The sequence below is a fragment of the Cynocephalus volans genome, chromosome 3 (assembly GCF_027409185.1).
Source record: "Cynocephalus volans isolate mCynVol1 chromosome 3, mCynVol1.pri, whole genome shotgun sequence".
NCBI lineage: Eukaryota > Metazoa > Chordata > Mammalia > Dermoptera > Cynocephalidae > Cynocephalus > Cynocephalus volans.
Genome location: NC_084462.1, coordinates 71,325,553 through 71,338,102, shown reverse-complemented (window position 1 = coordinate 71,338,102; position 12,550 = coordinate 71,325,553). Strand labels below are relative to the sequence as shown.

The window sequence follows — 12,550 nt, the reverse complement described above, 5'->3', positions numbered from 1 at the left end:
CAGCTTCTACCTACAGTTCCTTCACCCTTCCCTGCCACTTTGGTAGCCACTAATCATGGAACAGCTTGTCCTACACCCAGACACATCCCTTGTTTCATCTTTTTGTGGATTCTTTTCCCCTCCTGGGATGTCTTTCAGGTCATGTGCTGAGCACCTACTGTGTGCCAGGCCTGTAAGGAGCTGCACATTCAGAGATAAGGAAGACACAGCCCCTGTCCTCAGTTGCTCACAGACAGACAGAAACAGACTGTCAATCAGATGTGCTTGTGTTATAGCAGAGGGAAGCACAGAATGCTGTGAGAGCACAGAGGAGGAGCTCTTACCCCGTGGAGGGATCAGAGAAGACTTCCTGGAGGAGGTGTCATCTAACCGTAAAATAATAACTACTATCATATATTGAAAAATCACTATGATGATAATCTCTACACTACGTGCTTTGCTATACACATTAGCTCCTTTAATCTTCAGAACAATGCTAAGAAGTAGGTGTTGCTGTCCTCATTTTAAAAATGAGGAAGCAGGCTCTGAGAAGGTCACTTCCCAAGGCCACATAGCTAAAAAGTGGCAGAGCTGTGATTCAAACACAGGCCTGTTTGACTCCAAAGACCGTGCTTTCAGCCACAGGGCACTGTACACAGGAGTTCAGGATGCACACTGCACAAGGATGCCCATTCACATCATAGATGGAACAACTTATATAAGAATGTCTAGGTGGACCCAGAGGTTTGGGCCTCTCTGCTGACTCCTGGAACAGCAGGAAAGAGCCTCCTCCTGATACAACCTGACTGTGTCATCTCCTCTGGGGGGGCAGAGGGGAGTATGGGCACTGGGGAGAGGAGGTGCACCCCAGTGACTGGGTGAGTGTGAACGGGTGAGAAAGTAGGCATGGCGTGTGCTGCCTGGACCTCTGCCCACCAGGCTATGGTCATTCCAGTGGATAGTAGCATCTTAACTTGAGGAATGGGCACCTTTTCCTAATTTGCACAGAGGTGTCATATGGACCAGCAGTGGCCCTGCCCCACTGTTCTGCTGTGTGGCCTCCCCCTACCACTGTTCAGAGTGTTGGGGAGGATGCAGCCACAGAGCAATTTGGCCCAGCCCGATTCAGCCAGCTGGGACTCAAAGACAAATAAGACATAGGTGGGTCCTCAAGGACCTTCCAGTCTAGTTGGGAAACCCAGAAAAAAGGACTTTTCTTTCAGAGCCACGCTGGGGCTATTGAACTAATTCCTTCTCTCTCTCTCTTTCTCCTCTGCAGACAGGCAGGATTGAACCCAACCACCCTAAGGTCTGTGGTCACCAAGGCAATGTGCTGGACATCAAGTGGAACCCCTTCATCGACAACATCATTGCCTCATGCTCAGAGGACACATCGGTGAGCAGCAGGGTGCTCCCTGAGGAGGTCGGGCTTACAGGGGCTCCTCCCTGCTTCCTCTTGGGGCCTCCCTCCTTTCACTTCCCCCCTCCTCCCTTTGCCCTTCTTCCATCCTCTTTGTCATCCTTCCAGCTGTCCCAGGATAGGGAGAAAGAGACTTAGGAAAGAACTGAGGGAGCAAATCCATGGAGTGTTTGACAGATCTTGTGCCTTTAGTGTGATTGAGTTTGAAAGTGTTGATTTCTGTAGGTGAGAATTAGAACAAAAAAATTAAGTGTGTGATTCAGCACTCTTCTGCGCTCTCAAAAGAAGGAGGTCAGGAGCAGGGATGTGGGAAAGGAGCAAGGGGGAAAGGAAGGCGATGGATGTGCCAGGAGGAAGAGAGCTCTTGCTCCATCTGGTTGTCCTCTGTGAGTCGTGGTTTCTAGGGAAGAACACTGGGCTGAGAGAATTGTCGTGACTTGTCCTAGGGCCCACATTGGTAGGCCATAGCTTGAACACCAGGTATCCCACCACTTGATGGGAACAGAGAAGAAGTAGGAGGGAAATGAGGAAGAGAGAGCAGGGAGAGAGGACAGACAGGAGAGGTGGAGATGGGGGAAAGGAGGGAAGAGATAACTTAGAGGGGGGAGAAAGAATCCAGAAAGAGTGAAACTTGATGCTGCTTTCTGGCCACTCTTTACTTAGGCTCTGCTGGCTTTCACAGGTAGAGGTAGGGTCAGAGGTGTTGGCAGTAGCCCCCATGTTCCTGAAAAGGGGCCCCATGCTGTTCCCCACATTACCCCTGAGCAACATCGACACACCAGCTTGTATGCAACAGGGGATTTCAGAGCCTCAGCTGAGCTCGTGAGGAGGGTCTTGGTGTTCCCAGGTGAAGGATCAGCCTGAGTCCTTGGTGTTCCCAAATGAAGGAAGATCAGTCTTTCCCTCAGGCTACCAGTATCTACCTGATGCTCACTGGCATAGCCTGGGTTCCAGTTAGACTACCAGGATGTTGGAACTGGAAGGAACTTCAGAGCTCATGTCTGCCTGTCTTCCCAGACTGGAATGTGAGCTGTAGAGACCATAACCTGCTTGGCTCTGAACCCCAAGCATCCAGGACAGGGCCTGGTACTTAATAAATGCCTACTAGGTACTAGGATAGGATGTATGGATAGGACGTATGGATGGATGGTTAGATAAATAGATGGATGGATGGATGAGTAGATGGATGGATGGATGGATGGATGTGGATGGATGGATGGATGAGTAGATGGATGGATGGATGGATGGGTGGTTGGGTCAATGGGCGTGTAGATGGATGGATGGGTAGATGGATGGATGGATGAATGCATGGATGGATGGATGGATGGATGGATGGACGGATGAGTAGATGGATGGATGAGTAGATGGATGTATGGATGGATAGATGGGTTGTTGGATCGATGGGTAGGTAGATGGATGGATGGGTGAATGCATGAATGGATGGATGGATAGGTAGATGGATAGAAGGATGGATGGATTGTTGGATGGATAACTACATAGATGGATAGAGAGATTCATGAATGAATGGATGATTGATAGATGAAAGAATGGAAGCAAGAGTGACTAGATAAGTAGATGACTTGATGATGGATGGATGGATAGATGGATGAAAGATAAACAAATGAGTGAATGAGTATCAATTATCAAAAGAAAGAGAGATTCACAATAAATAGTCTCCATCAATTCACAAAGGTGGGAGTGAGGTCAGCTGCCACAGTATGTAGTACCTGGGAGAATGGTGGGGAGGGGGCTAGGAGAGTGGAGTGGGCTTCACCGGCTCCTGGTGTCAAAGCCCTGTGCCATTGGAGAGGATTCCTGATAGCAGCTGCAGTGAGGGCAGGGCCCACGTGAACAGAGAGAGCAAGAATTTGTGGTGAAGACGGTTCATTGGGTTTGCTTACTTTCTTCAGCAGCCCCAGAACCAAGGTGATCAGGAGACAGTGATCTGGGGTCCGGACATAGGTAGAGCAGAGCTACAGAGGTGGGCACAAGGTGATTCAGCCCAGGGAAGATGATGAAGCTGGGGGGCAGAGGGGACAGTGATGTCACTGGTTACTGCCTGGGCTCAGTGGGAGAGGGCAGGCAGAGGTGCTGCCCATCCTTCTCTCCTAGATGCAGGGAGCCCAAGAAGGAGCACAGTGACCACCACTGGCTCTATCCCTGCCTGCTGAAGTGTTGGGTGACTGTCACCAGCCGGCAGGGAGCAGACCCCTCTGAAACTTGGGGCTGCCTTTTACTGAGCTCCTGCACCCACCCTGGGCTGGGCACTTTACATACATTTAGCTCTCACTGCCACCCCCAGACTGAGGGGCAGGGGCAGTTGCACAGCTAGGAAGAGAGGGGCAAGGGCTTTACCTGGGGATGCTGGCTCCAAAGCCCGTGCTCTTCCTGCCCTGCCAAGCTTCATCATCATAGGAATCAAAAGATAGTGACTGCTGGAAGCTCTAGGGCTCTCCTGGTGTCTCCTGTCTCCTCTGGGACCCACTGAGTAAGAGAGCAGCAGTGTCCATCCTGATGTGGAGGAGGGACAGGTTAGGCTGGGGCTCTTGGCATCACTGGCAGCCCTGGCTCCTCCTCAGGTCACAACTTCTCTGTCTGACCCAGGCAAGATGGACTTTCCCAGTTCCAGCTCAGCATCTTATTTCCCCTGACAGGTGCCTCTTGCTCACTCCAGGATCCCAGGTGACAAACAAGACACCCAACCTGTGTGTTCAAGAAAAGCATAAGGCTGTACCCCAGCCACGTAAGCCAAGCAGCTCTCTTCAGTTTCACACACACAGATTGAGGGACCACAGCATACCCGGGAGGTCCAAAGAGAGCTCGACCATGGAATCTGGTAGACCTGGGATTGAATCTTGGCTCTGGCATTTACCAGCTGGGTGACCAAGGGAGTGTTACTTAACCTCTCTAAGCTTCGTCAGAACCTTTAGACAGTTTTCCTCATCTTAAAATAGTAATAATAATACCTCCTTTCAGCAGTTACAATGAGGTTGAAAGGAAGTCTGTGCCTAGCACTATACCTAGCACCTCATAAATGCATGCTAATCTCAGTCCTGCTCTGGAAACACTTCCAGCAGAGAGGCAGGGCTCTACCCACTCACTGAAATGCAATGCAGGACGAGGTCACTGCATCTGTTGAAGGCCACACAAATGGCTGTGCACACAGAGAAGACAGGGGTTGATTTTGACCAAGATGCAGGAAGGGGGAAAGGAGGTTAGGGAGAGCTGGACCTTAGAGAAGCAGGACTTTGAGCGGTAGAAAGAGTTAAAAAAAGAAATCCTGGGAAGAGGCCCAGCAAGGCAAAGGCCTGGAGGGAATGTGTCTGGTGTGGCTGGAGCCCTGAGGTGGTCAGTAAGGGGAGTGGGCAAGAGAGGAGGCTGCAAAGGGAGGTTGGGACTAGAGGGAAAAGGCTTGGGATGCAGGGTGAGCAGGTGAATTTGGTAGTGAGGCCTGTGCCTCAAGGCATGTGCAGTGTGGGAGATGGTACAAACTCCAGGGGATCAGGGAAGGGGAGCTGTGAGGATTGAGGGCTCATGGCCAGTTTTCTGCATGAGGAGGGGCCGGAGTTAGCTGGACAGACTGGGATGGGGATCAGTGGGGAGAAGGGGGTGGCTGGGAGAAGTGAAGGGAAAGGACACCGGCTTGGGGCACAGAGGGGGAGGGGCTGGCCAGGGCAGCTGATCAGAGACAAGCAGATTAAGTCTCTGGGTCAGAGAGGAAATAAGCTCTGGCTCTGGCTGCCAGGCCAGCTGCCCCAGAAGTGGCAGCTCAGAGCCCAACCTTACTCTTCTGTGTCTACTCCTCCCCAGCCTCAGGGCCAGGGGTCTTGGCTCTGGAGCCAGCAGGCCCTTGAGGCTGGAGCCCAGCCCCTCCAGGAGCAGGGCACACTGAGGCAAGGGGGAGGCTCCCCACCCAAGGTTGTAGGGCACCTCACCAACAACTCTGGCATTACAGAGAGAAAACTGAGGCTTAGAGCCATGACAGGCTGAGAGTACTGATCCATCAAAAGCTCACTGTTTACAGCGCAGCATCTTCTCTGCACAGGGCCCGTACTGCACAATGAAGGCACGCCAGGGAAGGCAACCCTTGCCAGGGGCCTGGGAGGGGGCAGGGCATAAGGGACAGGAGCCCACAGCTCCAAGGGGAGCACGAGGGGGCTGTCAACACTGGCATGGCTCTTCTGCCTAGCCTCCCTGCCTCCATCTAAGCACCTCAACGCAGGCCTCTGAGACGCCCTCCCTTAACTCGTTCCAGCCTGAATGGTCAACTCATGGCACATCCAGCATGACAGCCAGAGCCAGGGTTGGGAGGCCAGTCGGCAGAGCCACCATGTGCCAGGCACATGCTACATGCCGGGGCTGGGGAGGGCACCGCCCAGAGGGGCCCAGAGAGAAGCTCTCTCAGCAGCCAGCCTGGCCATTCACCCTGGTAGTGCCTGAGCCCCCTCCACAGCCATCCCTCCTCTGCCCTCTTCTCATCCCTTGGAACATCAAGAGCACACTGAAGGGATCTAATGAGCACCCATTCCCCCGGCTCCTTTCCCAGATGCCCATCCCTGAAAAACCTCTGGTGGAATCAATCCCTCCCCCGTCCACCGCCCCATCCCTCAGGACCAGCCTCCCCACCCCCAGAGCATGAAGAGGTCCTCCAGAGTCTGACCTCTGTCCCTCCAGGGGTCTGATGGAACCTACCCAAGCCCCTTCCCAAGGGGCCTCCGTCCTGAGGGAGGGGTGGGGGCCATAACTCTCCCTGGCATCTGGCAGAATCCAGTTCTTTCCGCCGCTGGGTGATGTCACCTATTGTTGAAGGGCTGTGCTTTTTATAGCTTCTGCCGCAGCTAGGGAGGGCGGCTGGCAGGCGGCAGGGAAGGGCGCTATCGGTTTCCAAGCCTCGTGCTCCCAGCCCTTCTCGGGGGGCCAGCAGCCACAGAGAGAGAGAGAGAGGTTTCTGACATCTCAAGGAGAGGGAGAGAGTGATCCCAGGAGAGAGAGGGAGGGGAAAGCAGCCCCTCTCCCTGGTGGGCCAAGCTCAGCATCTTTCCTTTGCCTTCTGTTCAAGCCCTCCCCACTTGAGAGAGATGATGCCCCTCCCAGAGGAGCTGGGGGAGGGAGGAGGTGGAATGTGAGCCCTGCTGGAAGCCACCCACCACCCTGCCTCCCCACTCCACCTCCCCACTCCCACACACACACACACACACAAGCGCGAGAACCAGAACCTGTTGTTGCTGAAAGGGAGCAGTGCACTCTTTTAGAGATGGGGGAAGGTAGCCCTGAGAGGCCAGTGACCTGCCTGGGTCCTTACCAACAAACCCAGGAGCTGCAGAGAAAGCAGCAGTGTGGTTCAGTGGTTATGCAACCAGGCTCAGGAGTTCTTAGCCCTAGGTTCAAATCCTGGCTCTGCCATTTCCCAGCTATCTGGGCACCAGTTGCCCTACTGTGAAATAGGAATGCTATTGGGCTCATTGTGAGAACTAAATGAACGTAAAAGTGTTTTGTGTATCTTAAGTACCCCATAAACGTTAACCGTTACTTTCTTCTCCTTTGGTGGGGACACAAGAGTTTAAATAACTCTCCCCAGTGAGGGGTGGCCAGAGGGCTGGGAGTCAGACAGAGACCAAGGCCTCCAGGCCACTGCTCTCATTCCATTCTATGTCATTCTTTATTTGCTCAGCCCCCAAATAGGCCTTCCACCACGGGCTTCCCAGACAGACTAAGCTGAATGCTGAGCCTCAAAATCCAGAAGAGAAACCCCCCACCTGAGTCCCCCTTCCAAATAAGGAAGGGATGATTCCCCATCTGTCCAGCCTGCTTACTCAGGTTGGGGTGATTCATTGCTGAACTTGCTGATGATAGGAAGCTTCCAGGCTTCTTAGGTTCTTCCATTCATTCGTTCATCCAATAAATATGTCTTGGGTACCTATTATGTGCCAGGAATTGTTCCCCACACTGGAGGTACAGTAGTGAATTAAAAGAGTCCACGCCTGTTTGGTGGAGTTGACCCTCTAGTGGGAGGCCTGGCAGGTTGTCTGTGCCCCAAGAAGGGCAATGATTTCTAGATACTTGAAGCCACTGTTTCCTGGAATAGTTAAGCAGAAGGACAGACCATGTCCTTTTCTGGTGGATGGATCCAATCCAGGGAAGAAGGAAGAATTGGGAAGGGCAGGAGTTTGGAAGAGAGGAAGAGGAGTGGTTTGCCTGATTCAAATTCTGAGTTTGAATTCCAGCTCCTCCCTTCCTAGCTGTGTGACCTGGGCAAGTTTCCTATGCTCTCTGTGCCTCATTCCCTTATCTGTGTAAGGACAATCAGTAATAATAATAATAATACTTATTATGCTTTCATCAGTTCAGCTGCACATTTACCATTTCATTAATCCTCTGGCAACCTCCTCCCAGGATGCTCGGCAGTAGATGCTCAATAATGCTTTTTTCTGGGCCCTGAGGTGGTCTCTCCTACCTCTCTGGGTTTGGTGTAATTTGTTTCCCAAACTGGGAAACAGTGATGTGGGTGGAGGACATCAGCATTAAGGCTGACTTTGAGATTCTACCTCTTGGCTAGGTGAATAACAATAAACTCAGTTTCTAATAATAAACAGAATAATTGACAAGAAAGGGCAGGTGAAAGTTCAAGGAGCCTCCTGGCTCCGAGCAAGACCCTCTCAGTGTCCCTCCTCTCACTGCAGGAGATGTGAGGGTTGCTGTGCCCTTGGCCCCGGCATCATATCTGTTCAGTGGCTAGATGGAAATCCCAGGGGCTAATGACTATGTACTGTAGAACAGCTGAATTGGATGCTTCTAGAGGGCGGAAACTATATCTTATTCTTTCCTGACCCTCCCCAAACAGTCTTTTTTTTAAAGTAGTTGAAAGGTTGGAATTCAGATCTCCCGGCTACTTAAGGCCACTGTGAACTCCAGCTCCTTCCCTGTGCTCCTATGGCACACATACAGACAGTAAGTACATTTGTCCCTCCACATCTAGGGGGGATTGGTTCCAGGATCCTACACAGATACTAAAATCTGTGAATGTTCAAATCCCTTATATAAAATGGCCTAGTATTTGCATATAACCTATGCACATCCTCCCATGTACTTCAGATCATCTCTAGGTTACTTATAATATCTAATGCAATGTAAATGCTATGTAAATAGTTGTTATAGTGTATTGTTTAGGGAATAATTACAAGGAAAAAAGTCCGTACATGTTCAGTATAGACTCAACTATCCATCTTTTTTTCCTGAATATCTTCGGTCGGCGGTTGGTTGAATGCACAGATGCAGACTCACAGATACAGAGGGCCAATGTACTGTCTGTTTGCTGTAGCTGTGTAACGAGCAGATCCCCTAAATGGAGCATTCTTTTCCTTAGGAATGGTGTCATCAGAGGGGCTTAGTAGGCCCCTGTCCTAAGTCACTAGCAACCACAACCCTCAAGGTGTCAGAAAGCAGAATTCCAACGAGATATCTTCATAATCATGTAAACATTATAAAGATGAAACTTATGCTGCATTCTGTAAAATGGAGACAGAGTTCATACTGTATGTATTGACCACACAGGGGCAACAAAATGCACGTGAGGAATAAACTCAATCCCATCTAAAGCTTGACCTATATAAAACTTGTATATCATTTCTTAATTAATTTGAGCATCCTTAAGTATTATTAAGTCCTTGTTCATCTGCTCAGTGGTGATATATTTTATCTTTATCTAGTCTTCAGAGCAACTCTATTGTACGGGTATAATTATTTTTACAGATGAGAAGACTGCTGCTCAGAGAGGCTAAATAACATGGCCAAAGGCTCACAGCCAATAAGGTCAGAGTCTCAATTTGGACGGAGCTTATCAGACCACAAAGCTCTCGCTTTGTTGGCCAGCTGCTCCTTCCCCCATGCACGGGGACATTTGGTTTTGTGGCTTTATTAACTGTCCTTATCAGCTACCTTGCCTTAGCCTTGTATCTGCTGTCTGCCCCACAAGAATGTGAGTTACTTGAGACCAAAGACTGTCCCCCGACATCTAGTGCATGTGGCACAGGGGCAGGGTGTGTGTGCTGAGCGTATTGTGTTGGATTAAATGTAACAGAGTTAAACAGGGCTCTGGCCCAGGGACCTATGAAGAGGACAGTCCCAGGCACAGCTGGCTTGCTTTTGCCACTTCTCTCCACCCCTTCCTTCCGGAAATCCGGTTTGGCAGACCCTGCTGGGTTTCCTGTTGAATTGAAGTAACATCCCAGAACAACCTCTGGGGAGATCCACAGCAACCCTCCCGCACCCCATCTACTCTTTGTTTCAAACAAATCACTTCAATACTAAGGAACTGGAATTTCTTTCCCAGCTTCTTAGCTACAGGTTGAGCAGAGCCAGTGTTCTTCCCCCAGTGACGCAATCAATGATGTCAGGAGCAGAGAAGTTTGGAAGATTAGTACTGCCCCAATGTGTGGATAAGAAAACACAGGCCCAGGGAGGGAAATGGCTGGAATCATATGGGGATAAGGCAAGGCACCTCTCCCCCTCTCTGAGCAATATTTATTCATTCTGGCATCCCAAGCCCCACCTGTGTCCCTACTTCTAACAGTTATCAATGAAAACAGGTCTTTTGGCTTCCACCCTGGATGTAGTCCAGGGGCTGAAAAGTGGGCACAGACACCACCTGCTCTCCCCCACCCACTTGGCTTAGCCTCCAGGCTCCTAGGCAGAACTGTCACCCCAACAAATCGGCTCACGTGGCTAGAAAGCTTCAGACTCACAAGGACTCTGAAGCCCAGTTTAGTTTAACCCACATACTCCTAAAAGGTACACGTGTCTTATTTATGTTCTATACAAAGACCCTGAGCCTCTGAGAAGTTAACTGGCTTGTCCAAAGTCACCCAACTAGTGAGTGGGATTAGAGCCTGCGTGGAGCCTCATTCCACAACCCCTAATGTCTCTCTACCTTAACCCGGCACCTGGCATAATCCAGGACACCTCAGTTAGCAGGGCTGCTCAGGCATTAGGTTATTCTGGGAAAGGGTTTTATCTGAGACTCTGGGCCCAAGCAGGGCTTCTCGGGGACTCAGTGACAAGGTGCGACACACACAGCCTCTGGCCTCTGGCCTCCTCTGCCACCTGCCAGGCTGCCACACGCCAACCAGGCCTGCAGTTTCCCCACCCACTATACCCAGACCCACACGGCCCTCCCACCACCATCACCCCAGGACCGGATTCGAGGCTTCTCCGGCCAGTGCTCCCGCAGTTGCCTGCCTTGTCTGCTGCTGTGTGCTGCTCCAGAGCACAGGGCCTGGCTCACAGGAGGCCCTCAGGAAGTATTGGTGCAGTGAAAGACGCTCAAAGTTTAGTTGCAAAGATCTTTCTCAATGGCCAGAGACGACTCTGCTGCGTCTATCACCGTTTACACACCGAATGGCTTGACGTTTGAGCGTGTGCTCCTTGTCCGCCCTCCTCAGGATACAGAACAAGGTGCCCATAGACAGAATCCTCTGCTCCCTGACACCCCTGCTGGCCTGTCATTCTGCCCCGTGAAGTCTCATCCCTTTGAGTCCAAAAGTTTCTAGAGCCCAATTCAAGTGCAGGCAAAGGTGGCCAATAAACACAGGAAAGGATACCCAGTACTTCTATGAATCAAAGAAATGCAAATCCAAACAACAGCGAGATGGCACTTTTGACCTATCAGATGGGCAAACATCATTTTTTTAAAAGGTGTGGTTTTAGGAACATAGGTAAAGACTCTGTAGGTAAAAACTGCAACAGCTTTTGGGGACAAAAAAAATGAAACACTTCTAGGCATCTGTCCTACAAGAATATTCACACCCATGCACAAACTTGTATTACGATGTTCATCATAGAATGAATTGTAATAGTGAAAAAAAAAAATTGGGCAGAACCCAGTTGTTTAAGGTTAACAGAGGTTGATTAAATTCATCATGGAACAGTCATACAGCAGATGTCTCTCTGGCCACTTGAAAGATAAGGTAGATGTATATGGAGTGTGTGGAAAGATGCCCACTGTCTTTGTTACGTGAAAAAGGCAAGTTGAAGAACATGTGTAACCGTGGCCTTTTCAGGTAAAAAAGAAAGAAGTGTGTGTGTGTGTGTGTGTGTGTGTGTGTGTGTGTGTGTGTGTGTGTGTGTGTGTGTGTGTGTGTGTGTGTGTGTGTGGTGTAGGTCTGTCTAACCCAAGCAGTAGTCTCTCCACTTCAAGGGCCACCTTCCTCTAGTACATTTGAGGACAAGAGGAATATGTGTCTTATTGGTGACTCCTGAGTCATGTGGCAGCAGCTCGTCCCAACTCCACCCTCCCCGCCATTTCTACATCAGTCCTCCTCCGTGGACGCTCTTGCAGCACAGTGGCTGTTGAGGAAAGACCACAGGGCATGCTGGGCCCTTTTGCGTCACTTCCTCCCCCAGCCCCACCCCCACCACGCTGGGCTGTGCGGGAGTGCTGGGGACCAGAAAACATGTTAAACTGTACCCTAATTATAAACTTGTTCTCCAGTGGGCTTTTGAAACAGATTTACTGAAACTGAGAATGGTGCACCCGAAGGTGACCCAAATCCTTGATTGAACCTGCCCTTCTTGTCCTGAAACCCTCCAGTTGGTAGATTCATGGACTGAGGAGGAAGACCCTTCTTGGTTGGGAAACTTGTCAAAGGAATTCCTTTAGTTCCCAGCACCATGTTCCCAGCCTTGCTCTCCACAGTAGGCCCTGCCTTTGGCTTCCTTCCACATTCATTCCGTGTTTATTCACAGCCTTCAGGATTATAATCAAATGGCTAATGATACACACTGATATAACATATTAAATTGTTCCCCTAATGCCACTTAGAGTGTCACTTAGAGTGTTTCTACATTTTTTTGAATAGATGATGTTGCAATGAACATCTTTATGCATAAAGATTTTGCTTATATTGAATTTTAAGAATGAAGTTACTGGGTTGAAGAGTATAATATAAATGTCTTTATGGTTCCTACTAAAAATTGCCAAATTGCTTCCAAAGGAGTTACTCTGATTTATAATACTACCAACACTGATTGAATCTATGTGCTCCAGTGTAATCTTGCCAACAATGGCTCTTGGTGTTTTGTTTTGTTTTTTTTCAGTTGGCTATTTTAGCAGATTATAGATAATATCTCAAAGCTGTTTTTCCTGTTTTTCCTCCT

General features: G+C 50.0%; 1 protein-coding gene across 1 annotated transcript in view; it reads left to right on the top strand.

Moving 5' to 3' along the window:
- Nucleotides 1–12,550, top strand: part of CORO2B (coronin 2B) — a 126,737-nt gene that overhangs the window by 98,967 nt on the left and 15,220 nt on the right. The window contains exon 3 of the mRNA XM_063090375.1: nucleotides 1,259–1,375. Coding sequence (XP_062946445.1) covers nucleotides 1,259–1,375 — 117 coding nt within the window. The remainder of the gene's footprint in view (nucleotides 1–1,258; nucleotides 1,376–12,550) is intronic.